Source organism: Lepidochelys kempii, chromosome 3 (genome assembly GCF_965140285.1).
Source record: "Lepidochelys kempii isolate rLepKem1 chromosome 3, rLepKem1.hap1, whole genome shotgun sequence".
Taxonomy (NCBI): Eukaryota; Metazoa; Chordata; order Testudines; family Cheloniidae; genus Lepidochelys; species Lepidochelys kempii.
Window position 1 is genome coordinate 191,198,146 of NC_136382.1, and position 25,432 is coordinate 191,223,577.

Sequence of the window (25,432 nt, forward strand, 5' to 3'; positions counted from 1 at the left end):
ATATAAAGTTAGAGAGACTCCTTCAAACTGAAATCTAGTTTATTAAAAGCGTAAGAGTTCAAAGCAGTTACAGGTACAACACCTTCCTCTCAGCCCCCTGGTCAGCTTTTATGATTTTACTATCACATTTTCCTGTTTTTAAAAGTGTTTCTCCCTCCCCGCCTTGCTCTGTGAAAAACCCCACACAAACAAATGAGGAAACTGACTAATACAGCTTCTGTGGGGCAAAAAGTGAAATGAATATGCACAAAGCATTGTCAAATGCACAAAGTAATCAAAATGTTAAGAGAGAAAAATACTACATCTCTCTCAATTTTAATAAACTTAGGTGTTACTTGTAACAATAGCAGGCTAAAACCAAGCCAGAAAAACATGATTTTCAGTTTGACAGTTTCCTTTTAATATTGCAAATTTTTACTAAGAGTCAGGAAATGCAAAAGTGAAGGTCCTGAAAACACCGTCAACTCTCATATACTCCACTCACTGGGTCAGATTCTGATTGTCATTTATACTGCTGTAAAACAAGAGTAACACCACTATAAATGACAGGTTTCTTTGCTCTACACTGGATTACACTACCCTAAACTGAGAACAGAATCCTGCACATTGTATATAACTGGATTTATATAACAAACAAACAGGGATGCCTATCCAAGGCTGTAGGTGCCCCTGCCATAAGTTATAAAAACAATATGAGATCACCTGTAGAACACCAAGCCCCTCTTTCCTCCATGTCATAGTTCAGGGCAACTGCACCTGTATTTCCCCTCACTGGTCCAGCAAAGCCACCCACTCTCAGGCTTCCAGCTGCCCAGTCGTAGCCTTTCTCGGGTGGAGACCTGTGTCTCAGTCCCTTCTGACTGGGGTATTTCCAGTCTGCACAGTTCCCTGCTTTCACTGTGTTATCCCCAGCAGAGATAGGCTGCCCAAGCAGAATCTGCTTGTTTTCTCGTCGGAGTCACTTAAACAGGTGTAACTGCTGCAATTATAAGGTACCACACAGGTTTCTACGCAAGACTGTATTATTCTTAAGGTAAAAGCACTACAGAGAAAACATATTAAAAACAATAAAAGAACCTACATGCTTGCTAATAAGCTTACAAACAACACCCTAATCCTAACATGGATTCTGCCAGGAGCAGTCCTTCAAATCCCCATCCAAGGGGATTCCTTGTGGTTATAAATTCATTATAGCTTCAGCTAAGACTAAGCACTCAGTGCTATGGAGCCTCAATTAGACCCATTCTTTCCAAGGCTAACCTAAGGATTGGGGCCCTTCATGTACCAGGGTCTCCTGTCCATTTGCTGGATCAGGAAGAAGGCCCTGAGCCAGTTTAAAACCAGGCTATTTATCCAAAAATCCTTTGTCTGTCTCTTAGTCCCTGGAGAATCCAGTTTGAACTAGCATATGCATACCTCTCCTTGCAGGAAACTGACAGTCTGTCACACTCCACACATGAATTTTCTCAAAGGCCCACCTTTGCAGCAGCCAGTGAAAATAGAGGTATGTGTTTTGCAGCATGCTTTGAAGGCCAACAGACTTGGGCTATTTTGGTCCCATTAAAATAAATATTTCACAGCCCAATCAGTAAATTAAAATATTACATATATGCAGTATGGAAGAGCTAGCTGGCCATGGAATGTTAACTTTTCCATTTTAATATTTTATTTTATATCCTTTTTTTCCCCTTTAAATGTTCAAACTATAATACTTTTAGCTCTGTATTCTGATAATGATTATAATACAATCTCATGCTTCAAGGCTTCAACTGGTCGCCTATGGGGCTCAGGAAGGAAGGGGGTATATGGATCACCTGCTAGAATCATCTGGATATATCTCGCCATTGCAGGGGCCTCAGCCATTGGCGGCACCTCAGTCTCTCCAGTTCTGTCATTAGTCTCCTGAGGACTAAAATGCTTTTGTTTAACTAAAGTCATTGGGCTCAACATAGGGGTATCTGGGTGAAGTTTACTGGCCTACGATATGAAGAAGGTCAGACTAGATCAGTGGTTTTCAAACTGCGAGTCATGACCCAGTACTAGGTCGCGGAATATAAGACACTGGGCTGCGGTAGTTCTGGTCAGCACCACCGACCGGGCCATTAAAAGTCCTGTCGGCGGTGCTGCCCAGCTAAGGCAGGCTAATTCCTACCTGTTCTGACACCACACTGCACCCCGGAAGAGGCCAGCAGCAGATTCAGCTCCTAGGCAGGGGGGGCCACAGGGCTCCGCACGCTGCCCCCACCCCAAGCACCGGCTCCACGTTGCCAGTGGGAGCTCGGAGGGCTGGTGCCTGAGGGCAAGAGCTTATGAGCTGGACCTGCTGCTGGCTGCTTCCAGGGCGCAGCACAGTCCGCGGTGCCAGAACAGGCAGGAAGCCTGCCTTAACACCCCCACTGCGCCGCTGACCGGGAGCCTCCCAAGATAATCCCGCACCCCAATACCCTGGCCCAGCCCTGCACCTCAAACCCCTTATCCCCACCCCCACCCAGAGCCTGCATCACCAGCCCAGAGCCCTGACCCCCTCCTGCACCCCAACCCTCTGTCCTGGCCCTGAGGCCCCAATCCCCTCATCCCTGGCCCCAGCCCAGAGCCTGCACCCCCAGCCCAGAGCCCTGATCCCCTCCCGCTCCCCAATCCCCTGCCCCAGCCCAGAGCCCCCTCCCATACGCTGAACCCCTCATCCCCAACTCCGTTGGGTCACGGGCATCAATAACTTTCTTCAACTGGATCACCAGAAAAACAGTTTGAAAACCACTGGACTAGATGATCTAATGGTCTCTTCTGGCCTTAAACACTATGAAACTATGAAAGGCAAGTTAAAAGTAATCTCTTTTCCTCTCTAGAGAAGTTCATTAGAACTTCACTCTTGCATATCTATTTTCTTTTTCCCTGTTCTTAATAACAAGAGTAATAATAAATAGCAGGAGTCCATTTGGTTACATAGTAGGTACCGTACAGCATATTTTAAAGAAAATAACAGCAAGAGAAATATTTTACCAGCCACAAAAATTGCACCATTAGTGCACTGAATTTCCAGAGCAGCACAGATATTCTTTGGTGAACTTGGGGGACATGGAAAATGCCTGAATTAAAAAAAAAGAGAGATTCAAAAGACAAGCAATTTCAAAACATAATGCTGAATCATTGTAGCAAAAATTAATCCAGCAGTTGTTTCCATGTAAGCAAAGTACGACTACAATATAGCCTCCCTATTCATATTAAAAACTGTGAGACCCCTTGCGAATCTTTAAGTGACCAAACATGAAACACATTGAGCTTTGTTAATTTATTTTGTCAACTGATGCTATAATTTGATATATACTTCAAAGTATACTAGCAAAAAGTATTGTAGTACATTTTACAGAAATAAAGAAATTCTTAATACTGTACAGAACCTAGCTACATCATCTGCTATTAAATCTTTGCTGGGAGGTGGGGAAAAGACCAATGATTTATGTGCAGTTCAGCAAAGTGCATATTAGAAAGTTTCTGCTACCATGTTGCCACCTCATAATTTTATTGTGAGTCTCAAAATATTTGGTATTTTTCTTAAAGTCTCAGCTCCCAGAGTCATGAAATTATGTGAGAATCTTAGCATCATTTTTAAAATAAGTAATCTTCACTGTTTCAGAGAAAAGCTTGAAAGTACGAACTCTCAGGCTCAAAAGCCAGAAGGCAAATAAAAAACCTAAAATGTATTTTTTTAAATCTCTTGATTTTTTGGGACCTGACTCATGATTTTTGAATAGCTGGCATTGGCATTATTGCTACTGTACTATATTGTCAGTTTTAAGCATTCCAAGCACAGAGCACATAGTAATTTACTGCGGGTACAACAGGGGAGCAGCGATGGAATTGTGGCAGTTTGACCATGCAGTAATAATCTAAGGTTGTGCCCTTGTGGTACAATCTAGCCCTAAATTTTCCAACCATAAAATAATCTGGGGGAGGGAGGTACTGTTTTCAGCATGTTCACTTTTCAATTCTTTGTGATCTAATTGAAGCATTGTGATTATTTCTTAAAAGATAACGATGACACATTCTAATGTCAACAAAAGACATGCAAATGCAACGTTTCTTGACCAATACATACATAAGATTACATATATCAGTAGATTTTTAACAATTAATGATGCTTGTGTATTTCCCTCTGATATTTTCTTCCCCATCTTAATTCTGTACAGAAGCAGCCCAACATAAGAAACACACAATTTTAATGTATACTTACTCACGGAAATCCTCTTCTTTTATCTTATCCAAAGCCTTTATAATTGCCATTCTTGTGAAAACAGACTGCACAGTGAAATGAAAAATAAAATATCTGAGTCAAGGAAATATGAGAGGCTGAAGAAAGGATGTGGGTAGGGTAGTTACATCATTTTGCCTAATCAGAAAAAAAAGAACACAAATACTCTTACCAATATAGATTGTTTTTTTATACTTAAAGTTTAAGTATCCTATTTTCCTATGCCTGAAAAAGCATGTGCTGACACCCTAATAATCATGGTCTTCGCTCTTTGACAATACACGCTAGTCAGTATGTCTCTGATTTTGCCAATACTTACGCACATGAGTAACCTGACTTGCGTATGTAAAGGTACTCAACATTGGCATCTGCAGGATTGAGGCCTAAACATCTTTAAAGTGTATGTGTAAGTAAGCACTGAAAACTCATAATAAAACCAATGGGACTTAGGCTCTTTTCTTTTACCCCATCTCTTTGATTCTAGAAGATATTCAAAAAATATAATTACTTATTCTATCTCATTCTATGGTTTCTATCCAACTTCCTATAAATTGAAATACTGGGGTTTGGGAGAGGTAGCGTAGAAAATATCACTACAAAATATGTTCCCTCCCACAAATCGTTTCACAACAAAACATAACTTTTCCCCAAAAATATTTAATGTTTGTTTTTATAAATCTGGGATGGGATTTTCAAAAGTGCCTAAGTGACTTAGGAGAACAAGTCTCATGACTTTCAGTGGGACTTGTGGTCTTAAGTCATTTAGATGCTTTTGAAAAATCCCACCCCAGATCCTTCAAAGGTTCAGGGACACATAATCGCTAGTTTGGTCCCTCCATAAGATTATATGAAAAAATATGTAAAAGCAAGAAAAAAGCTCAGTGGGACTGGAGGGTTCAGGCCAAGATTTTCAATAGTAGGAGCCTAAAATCAGACTTGTAAGGCCATATTTAGGCACCTAAATTAATGAGGTCATTTTCAAAAAGGCTGAGCACCCACCCACCCCCATTTATCTCACTGGGAGCTGCTGGGTGCTCAACACTTCTGTAAATAAGGCTACAAATTTAGGCACCTATATATGGGCTTTGGAGTCTATTTTTAGGCTCCAACTTTTGAAAATCTTGGCCCCAATGTACGCTTAATAATAGTAAAAAATGTTATAGATTATGTACTATTGACAATAGATAGTAGAAACTGATGTTATGTATGGAAGACTAAATATGATTGGGCTAACGTATGTCTCAGATTTTCCATGGAGGAAAGGACTTTTGAAAGAGAAAGAAACCCTTATGAAACAATTACAATCTTCTGCTAAGAAAAAATATATAACGTGCCATTTAAGTACATGACTAGGACACATTCCTCAGTTTAATTTCTTTGAAAACAGAACTCCACATGGATTTACCACCAACAAAGTGATATTTCTGGGTGCCTGCTCTGAACACCATCAGATATGCACAGCACAAGACAAGGTAGGTGACTCGTTAGCCATGCACATGTACCTACTGGGGATTTGTGCACACATCTGGTAGTGAGGAAAGATATCCAGCAGATAGGGTGCTAGCCTGGGTTCAATTCCCTGCTCTGCCAAAGGTTTCCTGTCTGATCTTGGATAAGTCACTTATTCTCTCTATGGCGTTGTATACGCTGGTGGTGGCATTTAAGATACGGGTAGCTACCTGCTGCAGTGAAAGTGTTCACACTGTGGTATGTAGCTATATGTGGCAGTGAAAGGCTCTGGTGGGGGGAAGCAGTGGAGAAAAGCTTCAAAAAGCAGGAAGCTGCTGAAACCTTTCCATATTGCCTTCTCTCTGACAGAGCCTTTCCCCACTACTGGAATCTTTCACTGCAGTGGTAAAGGCTCCGGGAGCAGGAAGGCAGTGGGACACCACACTGCTAAAAATAGCAGCAGAGATATGGGAGGCACTGCATGGGCCTGTGGAGAACCACGTAGGGTACACAGCCTAAGGTTCCGGTGCGTCTTTACTCATCTAAGCTGTGCCTCTCTGTCTGCACTGCTATTTATACGTGTGCAGGGGGGTATGCAGTGTATGTACTCTACACACCCTGGTAAGTATAGACATAGCCTATATCTCAGTTCTCTGTGTGTAAAGTGAGGATAACAACACTCCTCTACCTCACAGAGGTGCTGTGAGGATAAATGCATTAAAGCTTGTGAGGCACTCACATAGTAGGGTGATGGAAAGCATATAAGTATCTTAGATAGATTTGTACTTAACAGACATCTTAATATATTCTGTAAAAGTGTACAGTTAAAGGTGATGAACAAATAAGACTGGCAAATTTAATTTACTTCAGAAATGTATGCTGAATCCCCTTCTCTCCAGGTGCATAGTAGTCATCTGTCTATGTACTTTCAATGTGCTCATCTCCATGGTATCTAGGCTCAGTCAGTGCATAAACAACTACATAAAAATGAAACTTTCCCAATGATCCTATTGGGATCCAGGAAGTAGGCAGGCAGAAGCCCGCCCACTGCTAAAGGGTCCCCCCCCAGCCTAAGGCGGGGGATCCACAGGACCTGGAAGCCAAGTGGTTTCGGGGGACAACTAATAAAATAACAAGAACAGGAGTGCAGTCAAAGGGTCAAACAAAGGGAACCTGACAGGGACACCGAGCAGAGAATCCCAGACAGCGTCCACTGCTCCTCGAAGGCATCAAGGGAATCAAGGGAACTCTGTCCGGATGCGTGAACAGACGGAGGTTTGGAAATAGGCCCCACAGTCACAGGAGTCTCCATCGACCAACCTCCTCTCCCTGGTTTTATAGATGGCCATTTTAGCCAGGGCCAGGGGGAGGTTGACCAGGAGGTCCCATGGCTTTGTGGGGCCACAGATAGGGAGTTTCCACTGTTTCTAGGCTTCTCCAAAATCATGCTGTCAGCTATACTGTGACAGCCAGAATGTATCATTCTGGGATGTCACAGATACCCAAGAAGACCAGTAGGGTAGAATATGCAGCTGGCCTATAGGGGCTCAAGTAAGTTATTGTTATCATTGGATAAAGAGTTTCTTTGTTATTTCCTATCTCAAAGATATAATGTCTCTAAGCAAAAGCCTTCTGGGTGGTATTTTAAAAATTATTATTTTCAGTTCAAACAGTCTCACTGCACTATATTTCTTCCATTGTGTTACACAAGCAGCGCTATAATTACCAGAGCTGGTCAGGAAAATATTTTTTTCTTCTGAAATTTTTTGACTCAAACCAATTATTCTTCTGTTTTTATCAAAATTTTCCTTCAACATTTTTCAAGTCTAATCAAAAAATTAATTTATTTTAGTTTTTGGTTGCTGAAAAATGTAAGTTTTGCCCACAAAAATTTCCATTTAATTGAAAAGCTTTTTTTCATTAGAAAAAGTCTGGACAGAATTTTTTTTCCAGCTCTAAAAATTATTTTCAGCCACTGACAATAACTCAGCTCCACACATGAAAGTGACTTGTACAGAGTAATGTTTACAGTTTCATATGGAACACAGTGTTACACAGACTGATGCCCATTCCTGCATCTCCTAAATTATGTATGGCTACATTACATCTTTGGCACTAAAAGGCAAGTCCTGCTCTCTGCAGGCACAGAGCTCTGAAAACAAAGTGGACTCTGTGCGCTTCATTGCATGTCATGAGGAGAAGAGGAGGGGGATATCGAAAACCCACACAGGGTCTGCCTTCCCTGTGCTTCACGGGTGTGCCTTTCATTCCGCTACAGGGATGAGTTTAAGATTGAGCTGAGGAAAGATGGATTCAGTAGTGACACCCTCTGTTGGGTGGCGTACAACAGTTGTGGGTACTACTGCAGCCCTGGTGGTCCCATAGTAAACAGGAAGCAGCTCTGCCACCAAGCACAAAGCACATTTAACTTGGGCTGTATCCCAAAGAGAGCATTATGTCATGTATATGTAAGACTTGAACTCATGGTTGGGCTAAAGCCCACCATTGTGATACAGACAACTCGAGCATAAGAAGTTGGGACAAGTCAACAATCCTAAATACCATAAAACCATTTACTGAACAATTGTGGCCTAAGGAGATGAAATCAACCCTTTTCATGAAGAAAGTGACATTTCATCAGAGGATTTCATTAGCGAGGGTAAAGTAATTGTGTACCTCATCTCTGTGTGAACCAGGAAGGCATTAAATGCCTTCTCTGGGCATTAAGGAAAAAGCTAGTCCTTAGAGCAGTGGTTCCCAAACTTGTTCCGCCGCTTGTGCAGGGAAAGCCCCTGGCGGGCCGGGCCAGTTTGTTTACCTGCCGCTGCTGGGAGGCAGATTTGAGAGCTGTGCTTCCTATAAAGGAGAAAGCATAAAAAGGGAGCAGAGGGCTGCTCTTTAGTCTTCTCATAACCCACAGGGCTCCTGAACTAGACCTTGGTTAGGGGAGAAAGGAAAATCAGGAGAAATAGTTGCCTGTCTTGCACTGAGGACTATACCAATTCTCAGAGACTGTAATTATGGTAAGATCTCTTTTTGTTTCTTTCACCAATTGAACTAGATGAAAGGAAAGCATTCTGCATATGTTTTGTTTCGTTTGGAATGGTGGCCAAGGGAAAATGCTCTAGGATGATTTGATTTTTTTTCCTTTTGCAAAGACTAGATTCGCTCTCTTTTTTTTTCAAAGCCTTATTTCAGCCATATCCCCTATGGACAGTAGGTAGTGGTCCTGCTATACTGATATTTTTAGTGTATCCAAACCAAATGCCTATACATATTGGGAACGTTTTTTAAATGATAGCTCTCTTGCTCAAGGTCTGGAAATGGAGTCCTAAACCATCCTAAACAGAAGAAAAGTTGAGAGTTGAGTGAATAAAAGGAGGCATACGAAACAACTGGAGAACCTTTTAGAGAGGGGGCAAAGGAAAAAAAAGGCATTAAAGTAATGACTGAATTTCAAGAAACCTGCCTTTATTTTAACCATTGACATGAGAATTCTGATCCCAGAAGAATGATGCTGGTGACAGATATGGGATTCTTACCTGTTTATTCTTTGCTGGCTTGAAACAGTCTGGACACACTCTGGCTCTAAACAGAAATAGAAAATTAATTGATATAATCATTTAAATAAAAGACTCTTATCAAAATGAAAATACCCAGGTACCAGACCTAATTTTTGAGCAGCAATGCCCCACACTTTGTGTCTCTATCACTCTCCAGTCTGGGATGGAGTTAAGATTTTTCAATCTTAAATTGATGACAGAAGGTGCCATTCTATTTGACCTACATAAACTAAAATCCTCTGATTATCCACAGAACATGTACAGTCTAGGTAGTGGCTGTGCAAACCTTTCCGATCTTGACTCCCACCCATGTACCTCAGTTTTGAGCTGGAATGAGGAGGTGGGTGGGAAAATAAGTCTCCTTTGACCTTTCTTCTGAGACTGCCAACAAAGATGACCGACAACACTGTGCACCTTTGCAAGGTGCACTGACTTCCCTAGCTCTCTGTTAGTTCTTTTCCTGTTCCTAACCCATGCATCATGGCTTAAAATGCAACACCCTGATTCGCGGTGTCCCAGCACACCTCTGACCAGTGTTATTACTGAACAGGAAAAATCAAATATAAAAAAAGGTAACATCAGGTCAGCCAGATCTTTGAGATTCTTTCTAACATACCTAAAAGAAAACTATTTATTTTCTGTTTCACAGAAGTGAAAATTCTGATCAATAAAACATTTAGCACTAGAGGCTTTTCTGAGAATTGGATGTTTGCCATGGAAGTTTACAAATCAGTGGATTGCTCTCTATGCAGTTAGACAACATAATTTCTTTTGTCCTTGCCACACATTTTTTTATACTCTCCTGTTGCTGCTGCTCTTCAGCTTATGACAGCAGCACCTCTAAGACTGCATCCGGGTAAAACGGAACTGGTGCTAACAGCAGACTCCTTGTGACTTTCTACACAGGCTATTTGTGGGAGATAATACAGAGTACACGGACTTCCTTTTTCCAGAATTTAAATAATCATTCTTAACTTATACTTGGAAACTAGATTAAAATAACAAAAACAAGTTAAATGTTCCACTTCAAATCACAGAGCACTACACACAAAACAGATCATTCTCTCACACACCTTCTGCAGGTGTTAGCACAGGAGCAGTTTGAGAGGGGACAGAAGAGACAGTGGTGGCTGTTTCTGAAACACTTCTCAAAAGGGTGTTCCCAATCAGACCATTTTCTCAGAACATGCTCACTCTTGCTGTTGAGGCATCTGACTAAGTGGTAGCCAGGTTTCCAGAAATGCTGGATTTCTTTGCCAGTGGGAAAAGGATTTCTATGGCAGCCCCTCTGCAGAGCAAGACCAAAAGTGATTATGTAGCACTTTGTGAGGGTGTTTTTTAAAAAGTCTTGTCTTTAAGTAGAACTAACTCACTTCTGATCTCTCCCTCCATACCCAAATCCCTGAAATAAGCAGAAAACCTCAGTATTATATAAACTGATGGTTTTTTTACATATACTGATAGGTTATCAAAAGCACTTCACACACCATATAAAGTCACTATTTATTCTAATATGAACAGTACAAACAGGCCTAAATCAAATGCCTGACCTGACTACATATCTGTGTAATGGACCAAATCAAAATTCTAGATCCACGCACTCCCTGACATTAAGATTGACAATCCAGATCCAAACATTCCCAGACTTTAGGCTGTTTGGATTTGGTGGGCAGATTCGGCCCCTTAGAGATACCATAGATTTAAGCTGCAAATAGGAACCTGGATTTGGAGTTTGGATTCAGGTCAAACTCTAGATCACAAATACTGGAGAAATTGCATTTGCTACAGACAAACTCTAACAATGTTGCACAATATTAAGATAAAGATCTTGTTGTTGGTATAGCAACTTACAGGAAATGGCAATCCTCATCAGTTTCCGGGTGAGCAAAGACCACACTCACTTCGAACAAGCTCTAAGACAAAAAAGAACGGTAACAATTTCCTTTTACAAAGTGCTAGCAATTTATTAACCAAGTGTATAACAAACAGTTCAAGGATCCTTATTGATATATTATAGAAAAACAGTAAAGAAAGAGGAGAAGAGGAAGATAGAATTGCAGCATAATGGGAAACTTTTAAATGGGTCACCGAGAAGCCATTTCAGAAATATATCATAAGACTTCTATAGCACTCAACATTCTCAAGCCACTTTGCAACCTATTATGTGACCCAAGTCACATAATAAGTATTAGCCCCATTTTGCACATGGGGGAACTAGCAGAGAGAGAGAATAACAGCCCAAAGCCTATTAGGCTTAGAACGATTAGATCTTTATTGGTAAATGTCAGTAAACATTGATTTCACCGCACACACACAAAACAATGAAAAAACTATTTCAATCAGTAATAGAAATTTAGACAGGCAAACTAAGAAATATGCTGCTTGAGAACACATTAGAGTTTGATTTAAGGATATTAACTTTCCATATTTTGACATGTGATATTGACAATTGGTGTTTTAACAGTTACAAAGCTTAAACTTCGTTGAGTCTATCATTAAATGATTGTCTGATCCCCTTTCTGTCTGACCTCCCCCATAACTTCCTGCAACTGTGAAAAATTTAAATTGATAAAAGTTTAAAAAAATACTTAAAATAAACATTAATATTATCTGTCAAAATTATATTTAAAAAATCAAATTCTGCCAAGCCTACCTATTATGGTCACTAAGCCTAGCAAATCATGGGACAAAACCAAACCAGTCAACCTTGAAAGCAGTTCATTCCAGGATTTAGTCTGCAGTGACTGAATGCCTTTAAGCCACAAAAGAAAGGCAATGTGATTTAGTGGATTGACAACAGAATCAGGAACTTTAGAGCAGTGGTTCTCAAAGCCGGTCCACCGCTTGTTCAGGGAAAGCCCCTGGTGGGCCGGACTGGTTTGTTTACCTGCCGCGTCCACAGGTTCGGCTGATCGTGGCTCCCACTGTCCGCGGTTCGCCGCTCCAGGCCAATGGAGTATCCAGAGCAGTCAGGATAGGCATTGTGGGACACCTCCTGGAGGCCATTTATGGCGAAATAAGCAAGCGCAGTGTCTACACTGACACTGCGTTGATCTAACTTTGCCGCAAAAAGCTCTACGCCTCTCATCAAGGTGATTTTATTTTGTTGGCGTAGCAGGGGAGTTACATCAGCGGGAAGAGCATTGACGTGTGTACACCTCCACTATTTTGTTGACAGAACTGTGTAGTGTAGACAAGGCCTTCGATAACTTACCCATTGTTTCATGTTCTCTGTGTATAATATCTCCCCACTGTATTTTCCACTGAATACATCCGATGAAGTAAGCTGTAGTTCACAAAAGCTCATGCTCAAATAAATGTTAGTCTCTAAGGTGCCACAAGTACTCCTTTTCTTTTTTGTGGATACAGACTAACACAGCTGCTACTCTAAAACCTGTCATTATTTTTATGGTACACTTATGACTAGAGGGACTCAGTGTTTGTGGGCTCTAGAAGGTCTCTTGCTATCTTTAACATTTAAAGAAGTTTGTTTCTGTATGTCATGACAAAGAAAAGATTCCTTAGTCTTTAACTCTACCAGCTAATTTGTATAAAAACTACTGCTTGCCTTGTCTCCACTAGGATTTACTTGAGATAGCTAATTTGAGGTGAAAGAGCTTTTTTTTTTTTTTTTTACTAGACAAAACCAGTGACAGACTTGTCTGTCTAATTAGAACCCATCAATGTTATGAGTAATTTATACAAATTCAGGAAAACAACAACTTTATTATTCATACAACACCTTTCCATCGGCAGGAACACCCAGCTCCTCTGAGAATAGGGGATGAATAATCCATTTGTATGTTTCTTTCAGCTGAACAATGTCCTCTTTTGCCAGTGACAGGCCCTGTTTTCTGAATCATAAAAAATAAACAATGAAAACTTGCATATGAGTCAGTCAAACAATCATACCTCTGACATTTCATGCTAAAAATAAGTGACCAGTCACTAACATAAAATTTGGGTATAAACAGGACAAAACTATAAAGTATACAGAACATGGTGTGAAGGACATGGGGCTGCTCTTTAATAATTTATGAATACTATAAACTTGTCTGAGTGTTGTAAGGGATGCTTACTATGTCTATATTGGGTTAAATCAACAAGGCTGTGAGGAAATAAAAAGGAAGGCAAAAGAATGACTGGAGAAAACCCTTCAGGGAAACACTTCAGTGTGTTTGAGATATTGCCTGAGCTATTAACTCGGAAGATCCTACCATATCAGCTCCAGCCAGATTACATAGCTTGTTTAGCCTGGGTTTCAATTGCCAATGCTTGTGTTACCAGTATGTCAAAAGGACTACAAAACAGGTATGAGGACTCTCTCTGTCCAAAGGTCAGAGTGTGTTGAGGAGCTGTTTGTGGGAACAGACTCTCTCACGTGGACCCTGGCTGGTGGGTATGAAATTAGGCCTTCCTATACTCCTCTCACGGAGGATGGGGGTGAGGACTGAGGTAAAATACATGAGTGTAGACGTGACCTTTTGTTGTTTTAAAATTCTTTTTCTCATATATTATGCTTTATTTCTGCTGTTAAATAGTAATTTTGGTTTAAGAAGGCCGTCTGGTCCGCTGGCCACAAACTCCTAAAGGGGAGAACTGAAGGTGCCAAACTTAGTCAAACCTGCTGGCGTGAGCACTGAATGTGTGAGGTAACATAGCCCCAGAACTAGGCTAAGAGCACGAGAATCACCCACCCCAGGGGAGGCGAAAGCATGAGGACTGTGATCTGTGGGGGTGAACGCAGAGGGGCAGTTAGCCTTCTAACTGTGAGACAGGGCATATACCTGATCAAGTTACAAGAGTATGTAGGCAGTACACCAAATAATTAAGGGCAGTGGAAAGTGTACCTAACCAAAGATGCCAAAAATATTAAGAGAAAGCAGTACACACTTTTTTCAGCCCAGCAACCTGGAAGCTTATATGGTGAGAACCCTTTGCCACACAAGTAGCACATTTCATCAAAAAAAAATATAGCATTACCACTCTTGATCCAAGCACCAATGAGAGGCCAGCTTGCTAAGAACTCACACCTTCCTTATAGGAGCTCACTGTGAAAGCTTCTTTAATGCTGATTTAACAATAAAAATATGCTTTTAAAGATTAATAAATTTACTTTTTAAGATAGTATTAAAGTAGGATAGAAATTGCTTTCCCACCTCTAAGTCTGAGTTCCTATACTGCCAATATCTCACATAGCACTTCCTAGCACGATGGCCTCCATCAGAAGATAGCTCAATAACAATGAACTTTGAGCCAAATTGTTCCCCTATGCTGATAAACCCACACAAGGAATAAGAATCTCCAAAGTGTTCCTCTCATGATGCTTCTAACAGATCATTTTACTGGGGGAAGGTCTGGGAATGGGCATGGAGTTTGGCCCTCAGAGCTCCCAGATCATAGGAAACTTGCTGGAGACCAGAGTCGCCTCCGCTCCAACAATGCCTCCCAAACGGCCACTAATTTCTTCTTCTCCCAGCCTGAGACTGTATAGCCTTCTGGGTGGATTCCCCATTGGTTGGTGAGTGGAGGACATTATTTCCCTGTCTCTCCCCCATATTGTGAAGTACCCTCCGAGTGGTCTGGGACAAGAAGATACATCACAGAGGTTGCACACACTCTCTTCCTTCTGTACTGGATGGATACTCCTTCAAATCACTGATGTATAAACAAAAGGTCTCAATACTAACCTAATCACTGCATTCATATTTCTGGTTATATATTTTAATATCTATTACAGCCAGTATCCACAGTCTCTGTTCCCTATTCACTTAATAATCCTTTTGCTGGAGACAGCTGAGTATCTTATAAGTTTATTCACAATTAATGTGATCCTTATAAGATTCAAAGACTTTACTCAAAATTATAAGATATTACTTTAGCCATTAGTACAAATTGTTCATGTCCCCATTTAGCTACATATTGGGAGAATTTTAGAATATTTAAAATTGATGTCTCACACAAGGTGTAGACTTATACATCAGTCATATCTGAATCCAAATAATCAGTGTCATCAAACTATACATGTTAATCATACTTTTTTCACCATAAGTGGAAAACAGCCTGTGAATCAGCTAGTCATTGAAAGTAAATTCATTAACTTAAACCATATGTTCTTGAGAACCATACAATTAAAATATTGTATATTGACCCAAAGTATATGAAAAGCCACATGTTAATAACCTCATTAGTAGCTACCCCAATAATAAAAGTTAAATGGAAGAATCATTAAAAACACAGATGAAATTGTGTACCTTCAAACTAAGCGTGCACTAAATGCAACTCTAACTTCAAAAAGTGTGATTGCTGAGAAATATAGGACTCCTGGATTCCTTAAGACATACAGAACTTTTAACCTAGATGATCATTTTATACCCTGTCCCTACCCAGGTCAGTAGTGACAAAGACATTACCATCTGACGGTAATTCATTGACTGATATAAAATGAATTGATGGACTTAGTCCAGTCTGTAGTTACCTCATGTTATTAAAACAGAATACCATTATATTTATTGGTACTTTGGTTGGCAGTTTAAGGGCCTGTCTATATGGGGAGTTGCTCCAGAATAGCTATTCTTGATTAACTCCACATGTGGTTGCTCTTATTCTGGAATAAGAGTGCATATTCTGAATTAGTTTAGTCCATTTTGGACATGGAAGACACTCCAGAATAAGAACATCCACATATGGAGTTAATCAAGAATAGCTATTCTGGAATAACTCCCCATGTAGACAAGCCCTAAGCCATAGTAGTGAGGCTGTGAAGGAAAGCTTAAACCGCTTGTGCTGTGCTCCTTCTTTTAAAGTGAATGTAATGCTCATGAAAAGAACTGGCATGACGGGGTTGGAGATGAAATTAGTTCTATTTAGTCACAGAACAGGTATAGTACAGACAACTATGCATGCTTCCCTTCACAGCCCCACCAATCTGTTTCTGCTCTTCTCTAGAAAGAACAGTTCTAAGAGTGATAGGATAGTTCAGTCTCTGATCATTCAATCCTCAGCTGCCTAATCAACTGTGGTCACGGCTTCTGTCTACTGGGAACCAAACAAACGATTGACTCTTTACCGTTAGCTAACAGTAACAGTTTGGACACTCCTGATCTGTCAAAGGCTCTGTTATCCTATTATAAATGTACCATCACTGTATCTATTTGACAGACTGAGAACTTCCGATTCCAGACTGAGAACTTCCGATTCCAGTGATGTCATTTTGGCAATTTTCATGAGCACTAAATTAATTTCAAAACACTACATTGAATGGATAGCCCACACCCCAAACTCAGAAGCATTGTCCTAGAGATGCTGCAGTCACAATGAACATACTGAACAAGAAACATCCAATTTAGGCGCAAATGTAGGATGTGCACATTCCAAAGCTGAAACTATAATCTTTTCAGGTGCTTGGCATTCAGCTAAGTAGTAGCCTTCATATCAAACTTATAAAGGCAACTGCTTGTTTGCTCTATTGCTCAAGTACCTGGATGCTGAAAGGTGCTTCCCAGCCAAAGAATAAAAGCAAATGAAGCAGCTGAATATCCTTGTTTACAAGGTCAGATCATTTACTCCCTGGCTTCATATTTATTTTGAGTTCACTGTAAGTAAGGGGGGGGAGGAGAATCACTTTGTTTTCATACACATGAAAAATACAGTATTAATCATTTAGTCATGAATTTCTCTATCAGAGGCCCAATATTTCAGAGAAAGTTCCTCATTGTCCTACTCTGAAAAAAGTTATAGAAGTATCTCTTAATTCACTAAATCCAGTACTCTCTAGTATAAATGCTATAAAACATACTCACCCCATTTCCTCTTTTACCAGCAGCCAGGCAGCATGCTATGGGCCATCAGCCACACACAGGAAGGAGAGAAAAAAAAATGCAAGTGAAATCAAGCCTCAACAACATTCAATCATCAAACTATCTGACAGTGCTGTTAATACAAACCACTTTGTTCTAAAAGGGAAACAAATATTTACAAAGCCAAGAATTTCCAGCTACTTATTAGGAGTTTAAACTACACTTTCATTTTGCTTTGGAACTGAAAGAATAAGACAGGAGTAAACCCTCAATCCCACAGGTGATTTTTTTAAAGAGAAGATTATCCATTTTTTTTAAAGTATTCCCTCTTTGCAGGAGTAGTCCCCTGTTATCTAAGTATGAGCTCTCTCCTGCTTACTGTCCCAAAAACATATCCAATAAAGAGCTCTTACCTCCCCTAGGGCAGGCACTCAGAAGCTAAGGTAATTTTTTTTTTTTAGTTGGATCAATTTTCACTATGGCTACTGGAAAGCTATTGGGGGAATTTTAAAAAATGCTGCTCTGAGCTTTTATCCTGATTTTTTAAATAAAGTATGTGTGAAAACTGTACACACTTTTCAAATAATTCACTCAAAATATATTTCTTAAAAAAAGAGAGCACATCTTTTTTTTCCTCATAACAATGAAACAAATGATTTTATGGCAGTCAAGCAGGCATTTTTAGACAACTGAGTAATATGCAGAGCACATAATGTTCCAGGACAATCTGGCAGTGGGAAAACTAATGGATGAAAACCAAAATCCAGGTGGCTCACAACAGCCTGGTATTAAAAGAAGAAACACTAGAAAATGAACATTTGCTTTCCTATTAATCTAACCTTCTATTGTTTCTCTAATGCCTTGATATTCCCCTCCATTTGCTCTTTGTACCTGCTATTTTAAATAACCAATATGACACTTCCTGAGCTAGTCAATAATTACGTCAATAAAATTTTTATCCTTATCTCTAACATTTTAGATTATCAAAATAATCTGTCACCAATGTGTGCATATCTTAACCCTATTCCTGATATCCCAAACGCCTCTACTTTGTCCTCCTCACTTCTGAAATTTCACTATGTCTTTTGTAAAGAACCTAGAACACTTTGGTGTACTGTATAATTCAGGGCAAGAGGCTAGCCTTCTCTGATTTCAGACACTTCTGTCGAAATTAAAAGTCTGCATTTACCACAAAGAGCAGTAAAATCTGAAGGATTATGCAGACTTTCAGTGTGGAGAGTTTCTGGCAGCCTCAATTTTCACCCCTTAATACTGTGCCATCATCTTCTAGCCCAAGGTTAGCTGGGCAACAAAAAGGGCATAAAGCCCTCAACCGTTAAATCCTAACTAATAAAATTAGTAAAGTGATGAGGATGCTGTAACTCTGCCTAAGAAGAAAATGCCTTTAACTTGATTGAATAAAGTAGGTTTGTGTGTATAGGCTTTGCTTATGGTTAAATGCTATGGTACACTGGCCCATAAAGGGAAATTTGGATTTATTGATCTGAACAAAAAGACCAGTAAAAATGACTTTGTTGTAAATGCTGTCTGCAAAGACATTTCAGAAGTAATAACTGGGAAAGAGGGGCCAAAAACAAAACAGGAGTTCTGACTATAATGAATTTTTGCTTATCTCATTTGAAATTCTGACATCCTGAACACACACAAGCTTCTGAATGACTATCTCACTCCTCTCAGTTTGAGAAAAGCAAATTAGATTTCTCATCTGATCATGCTGGCTCTAGGATAAAGAGTTAAAATGAAGTTCTCCATTTCAAACATTTCCAGAGAGATAGAACAAAAATTCTGTAGATGTCAGTGAATAGGTGGTAGGGGATTGATTGAACTAAAAATAAGCTAGTATTATTTAGCTTTATTCCAAATCTATCTAGTAGTAGACTAGGGGGGGCTCAAAAGCAACCAATATGGAATTGCATTTAGTTCTCTGAAACTCATATCCCTTTAAATATAAAGTTGGATACCTAGCTGAGGTCTTGTTACTTTTGAAATTTAGGCTACATCTATTGACTGCACACACTTTAAATCTTGTTATTGCTATTGTAATTAGAAGTGTACCTAAACTATCCAAGTCAAATGCAAATCACAAGAAACTTAACATCCAAAGATCATCAAATATATCTAAAATTTTATTGATAGAATATTAAACCTAATTCTATATATACACATTACATTTAAAACAAAATCAAATAATGCCCCATCTAGGTGTACAAATGTGATATAAATCACATACCTAGCCAGACACCAAACCCTATTCCTCCCACCAAGCCATGCCTCCTTTTGTCAAACCACATATACTTTCTGCTGAGACTGCTGGTTTGGGGGACAGGGATGGGGTCAAGATAGAAGAGGGCTGGGGAGTGGAGCAAGTGATGCTGGTTAGAAGCCACAGGTCCCTTTGCTATACAGAATATTTCAGGGTTCACACAAATGTTTCACTTATTCCCCACAGATCTGCACCTTGAGTGTTGAGGCATGCAGATGTTGGGAAGATTTGAGTAAGACCCCTCCTTTATCTGCTCACCATAACCTCTTCAGTTGCTCCATACAGATCTGTGGATCCTAGGATCTGCTGCTCTACAAGTACCCACCTACTGAGAAGCTGCAGTAAGTAATCTCTCCCCAAAATGAGAGCACGCTGCACGGCATCTGTATGCTGCTGCTAACAGTCCCAGGCCCCCTCCCCCATCAATCTCACGTACACTGACTAGGATAATTTAGCCGTTCCCTGGATCAGAGAGTCACTTCTCAGGGCAGATGATCCAAAACCACCACCTTGTGTTTTCCAGCTAAGAAGTCACAGTCCAAGGGAGAGTCAGCATGACCTCATAGTCAATGGTATGAAAGGTCAACAAGAGAGATAAAAGAATAAGCATGGGCACTTGACCACTCTCCATCATTAAGAGAAGATCAACCACTAATGAAATCAGTGGAGCATCTATAAAGTACATGTGCCTACAATCTGACTGAAAGGGATACATCAACTGAAGGACTTCAAAGCAGAACAAAGCTGCTTATGCCACAATCTTCTCAAAATTCTAAAAGCATGCCTTTCCTAAACATCAGTAAAATAAGCTGATCACTCTTCAAGGTGCATTCCCCTAGGACTCCACTTCCTTTATTGGCCTGACATGTCTTTCTACTGGATAAACTAAACAATTATTAGATTGCAATAATTGTTTAACACATTATACCTTCAATCTTGCCTATGCTCCCATTCACAGTGAATCCCATTTTCTACACTACAGGTAAATGACCACATCACTAATGACTTGATCCAAAAACCCAGTGAAATCAATTGGAATCTTTCCACTGGGCTTTTGGATTAGGCCTACAGTCACAAGAAAATACAAGACTCTCCAAAAACAGTCTTGTAAAGACTGAGTTCTACTGACAAGGCTTCTAGCAGGAAGTCAGTCCATCTTTGGAAAATGGTATAGATCTGAGAGAACCTGCAGTACATGTGCATCCCAATGCCAAGTTTGCAGAGGATCACTGTGAAAGCAGTAAATATAAAAAGAAAAGCTACCAATGACTTACTACAATATCTGGTGGTCAATTTTAATAAGCCATACTTCTGTTTTTTTTGTTAGTGGGGAAGAGAAGAAAGTGGATTTAAGCAAAGAGCTGTTCAACCTAAGAGTATCCACTGTAACAATACAAATTCTGGAGGCCCAATCTTGTAGTCCTTTCATGGGCATAGCTCCAACCAAACTCAATGAGAGTTTTGTTGACAAATTCTGCTGGGAAGGGGAAAATCTAAAGTCAGTTCTGCAGCTGTCTCATTCCCGTCACTCTCCTGGGCTCTCCTGACTTAATATTTGGATATGGTGTTTTTAAAAAATCTTTGTAAAATAAACTAACCAGTCCCTACTGGAAAAAAATCCCTATGAAAAATCTAATAAAGGGATTTGAGAAGGTATATCAAACTTAAAGGGACATGGTCAGGACTGGTTGGCCTTTTGGCTAAGATCAAGCGTCATGTCAGTATAATATTTGCCAGACGATGTATCACAAGCCTGAATCCTTCCCTCAGTGATGGAAAGAATGATTTCATAGGTCACTTTCACCCACCCAGCGGTGGCTGGACTCAATAATCTAATAGGCCCTTTACATCCTTTATTAGGCCTACCCTCAGCCTTTCTGAAAGAACAAGCATACAGTTTGGCCTGTCAAGAAATAGGGATCTTTAAACCAATGCAAGAAATATTGGAGTGGGGAATAAGAATGCTTAAGACTTTGTTAGATACACAATATACTAACCGATGCACCCACTATATCAGTACTGAAGAAAAATGTAGTTGTACTGATGGAATATTGTTTACCTGAACACACACTGTCTGATTCATTATACCGTGTGTACATATATAGTATATGATTAAGAGTACCTCACAAGCTACATGAAGTATATCTTAATATTGTTTGCATAATGACCCATGTTAAATCATAAATTAAAACAGTCTACAATAGTAATGAAGAATATACATTTGAATGAGAGAATATGTTGACTGCAGAATATCGTTCTTGACTGCAGCACTTGTCAGATACAGATTTACACACCCTCATTTGCACATCCTCATTTGAGATAGTATTTCTGGGGTTTTGTTCATTCACATAATTGTAGTTGCACCTCCAAAATAGGGGAGAAAATGTAAAAAATTACAAGCTAGTGGTTTCTAAGAAAGTTTCCCCAGGGAGTTAACTATGTTAAGTGCTACCATGAGTCAAATTTCATATCTTCTCTCCTGGACTTCAAAAGTGAAAGCCTTAAATAAATTGCACCAGAATTAGGAGTTACCAACTTCTCTGCTGCTGGCCTGTTCCAATTAAGAGCTACCACTAGTGAAGAGATTCAGGTAGATGGAGAGACAAGGGTGTGTGGCGTGAGCACATGACTGGGAGCCAAAAGTTTATTGTATTGATTACAACATGAATATTTTTATTTTAATACTGTCTGAGGGACCATGGGAGCCAGATTTGATATACTGTGGCCAGTCACAGCCACTTTATTAGAAAAAAGATGAAGCAGGGAAATTCCATGCGGTACACCCAGTTCTGTAGGGAGTAATGACTACAGATATGACAAGCCTATTTGCATGAATGTCATGTGCCAGGATGATGGATCACAACTTAAGCTAAAGGAGGGCCAGATAATAATTTCTCTAGAATTCTTTACACAAGCAGCAATTAATACTTTAACTTTCTCCCTTATGAAAAGGCATGATTCATTTCCTATTCAAACATATTTGTTCCACACAACCCTGGCACTCTTACTCCAGATTTATTTGCACCAGGAATGCTGATTCATGAAACTGAGGGTAGAGAAGACTTTTTAATATAAAGATACTAATCCTATGTAATTTCAAATTTGTTGCAATGCTTTATGTCCTTTATTTTGGGCCTTTGTCCTGTGTTTTATCCTTGGCAGGATGAGCACTATGGAGGTTAATTACAGTTAGTATATTATCAAAAGGCAGCACCTGAAAACTTCTTTAGCAGTTGTCTTTACATGTTGGAAACATTATGTGCCACACAAATGGTTAACAAAAGAGAGGATGTCTCTAGGTGTCTTTCTATCCTAAAACAGTTTATGTTCTTGTGTAGTAAAGTATGAAGGAAGAATTGAGAGAGGAATTGCATCTTTACAGCACAAAGTATTCTGGTATGGACAATGTTATGGTATTTGCTGCTCTCCAGAATAATACGTGCTAATGCAATATAAATAAAATAATCCTAAAATACATCATCTTTAATGGAAATATTACTTACAAAATACTATATCATAAAAGGAAAGATACACATTTGTTGGTCTGAATTCTTGATTTGCCAGCTCAATCTCCCCAGCTCACATCCGACTGTAAGCCTGGTGTACTGGGGACTAGACAGCATGCAGCACTTCAAGTCAGCAAAGGGAACCCATGTGAGTACAAACTATTTTTTTCCCATTTGCAGCCAAGCTTGTTTCCATCTGCTTTGCAACAATTACTCTACTTGCTTAAACTAATGTCAAAGCATCATTGAGACAGAATTGCAATGCAATGATGCCCTCTACTGAGGCATTATTGCAAGGACCCGTAAGAAAAAAACAGCAGCATCATTTCCTTGCTCTTCTATATAGTTGAGCCATTAAATAACATTTTGAATTACGTGACAAACCCAGCTCACCTAGAGCTGCCACGCTGTGTGTAGCTCTTTGAATAATATATTTTAGTGGACGATGCAGGGATCTGATGACATAACAGCAACAGTGGTGATTTTAACCTCCAGTTCAGCCCATTACTTTATTTTTACCCCAATGGGAATAAGACAGTTACTGGAGTGAGGAGCAATGGAGCATGGAAAGCAGATGAGGGAGAGGGAAATGACTGAGTTAATGGGAATTACGGGGTACACCACACCTCTGAAAATCAGGCTCCTTATTTAAGTGTCTAAATTTGGACTGAGGAGCCAACCTGCAGGCATCCATTTTTCAGAAATCTTAGCCAAGGTGCCTGACATTTTACAGATGTCCAAAGAATCTGCTTGGATACTAGTGTGCTCCCATGTTCAGCCATCTTGTAGAATGCTTGTTGATTAATCTCCTTTTTGGATAATAACAGGACCATGAGAAGGTCAGAGGAAGAAATCAAGCTAACAAGATTACAAGACAATTTGTTTTTGTGTTAGTCTACCAGGTACAGCAGCTGTTGGCCAGTACACACTGTCCCTAACTCAGCCATTTAGAATGGGAAGTGAAAAAGAATCCTATAGCCAACTGGAGTTGCAGAGAGATTTTAGGTAGGCAGAATGGGTGGGATCCACAAAGGGACTTAGGTGTTGCAACACTAATCGTCAAAGCACCTAATTTTTAGGTGCCAAGAAAATCAGAGGAACAACGCTCCAACCCACAAAGCCTGAGTTAAGCACCTAGGCAATGCATGGGGAGAGACAGGCACCTCAGAATGGGATCCACAAAAGCCAGCACACTAGGTGAAGAGCCACCTAAGCTAGCCAATGGGAAATGCTGCCTAGATGGGGGTTTGCGAAGCCTCTCTTCTCTCTCAGAGATAGGTACCAATGTCTTGGCTGCAGGGAGGAGCCTATATTAATTTAGCAGTCCACGAACAAGAACCTACCATCTCAAGTCAGATGGCTTAAGTACCTACGGTGTTTCCCATAGGAATGAGTTAGGCGCCTACCTTGCTCCACACAAAACAGCTGGAGGAGGAGATGAAGATGGTGCTGCCCAGTGTTCCCTCTAATTTTTTACGTCCATGTACAGAATGAATTTTGTTGTGTGCACCAATATGGAAATGATGTGTGACACATCACCTTCATATTGGTGCACATAACAAAATTCATGTGGTAGGGGTGGGGCCGAGAGGTTCGGAGTGTGGGAGGGGACTCAGGGCTGGGGCAGAGGGTTGGGGTGGGGGAGATGAGGGCTCTGGAGTGGGGCCAGGGATGAGGGGTTTGGGGTGCAGGACAGGGATCAGGGCTGGGTGCAGCGGGTGAGGGCTCCGGTTAGGGGTGAAGACTCTGGTGTGGGGCTGGGGATGAAGGGTTCAGGGTGTGGGAGGGGGCTCAGGGCTGGGGCAGAGGGTTAGGATGCGGGCCCTGGGGTGAGGCTGGGTATGAGGGGTTTGGGGTGCAGGCTGCCCCAGGGCTGCAGAGGGGAGAGAGGACTCCTCTCTCCTGATTGCAGCAAGTCTGGAGCAGGTCCATGTTGGGGCCAGGGGAGGGGCACCGTGTCAAATCCGCACTGGGGCCAGGGCAAGTACAGGACAGGTCTGTGTTGGGATGAAGGGAGGAGCACCTCTCCCCCAGCTGCTGCAGGTCCACGCTGGGGCCGGCGGGGAGGGGCACCTCTTCCCCAGCCTCAGCAGGTCTGTCCTGGGGCCAGATGGAAAGGGCACCTTTCCCTGCCGCCGCCCAGAGCCCCTGTGCAGGGCTTAATAGGCAATTGCGTGGCCGTGCAGCTTCGAGGGAACTTAGGTTCTGCCCACCTCTATCTCATCTGGCCAGATTTTGAATGAGACCCAATCCAGTAAGCAGCCTCTGACCACACCCACCGGATTGGTCCTGCATGTGGTCGAATAATTATCTTCCCTCGCTCATGAATTACTTGCGGTCTTAAGTGGGAGACAGGTATCCAGACGCCTAGAAGGAGGCAGCTCAGAGAGAGCACATGCTAAGAGGTAGAAACACAGGAAAAAAAGATTATTTACTTGTACTGTAACTGTTGTTCTTCAAGATGTGATGCAGACATGTATTCCACTTAGGTGTGTGTGTGCCCAGCACACCAGAGCTAGAGAATTTTGCCTATCAGTATCCATAGGAGGTGGTGCTCACGCCTTGTGCTCATAGCCCCTCCC

The 25,432-nt window shown here is 40.8% G+C and overlaps 2 protein-coding genes across 6 annotated transcripts in view; one reads left to right on the forward strand and one right to left on the reverse strand.

Moving 5' to 3' along the window:
- REL (REL proto-oncogene, NF-kB subunit) overlaps positions 1-5,715 on the forward strand; it is a 69,028-nt gene extending 63,313 nt beyond the window's left edge. The window contains exon 11 of the mRNA XM_073339363.2: positions 5,637-5,715. Coding sequence (XP_073195464.1) covers positions 5,637-5,690 — 54 coding nt within the window. The 3' untranslated portion in view covers positions 5,691-5,715. The remainder of the gene's footprint in view (positions 1-5,636) is intronic.
- PUS10 (pseudouridine synthase 10) overlaps positions 1-25,432 on the reverse strand; it is an 85,015-nt gene that overhangs the window by 19,888 nt on the left and 39,695 nt on the right. For 3 of the 5 annotated variants that reach the window (XM_073339365.1, XM_073339366.1, XM_073339368.2), the window contains 6 exons: positions 17,064-17,098; positions 13,004-13,115; positions 11,113-11,174; positions 9,241-9,286; positions 4,232-4,296; positions 3,001-3,086 (listed from right to left, as the gene is read on the reverse strand). In XM_073339365.1, coding sequence (XP_073195466.1) covers positions 3,001-3,086; positions 4,232-4,296; positions 9,241-9,286; positions 11,113-11,174; positions 13,004-13,115; positions 17,064-17,098 — 406 coding nt within the window. Of the gene's footprint in view, positions 1-3,000; positions 3,087-4,231; positions 4,297-9,240; positions 9,287-11,112; positions 11,175-13,003; positions 13,116-17,063; positions 17,120-25,432 lie in introns of all 5 variants that reach the window. The other 2 variants (XM_073339369.1, XM_073339367.1) reach the window with 2 other exon arrangements.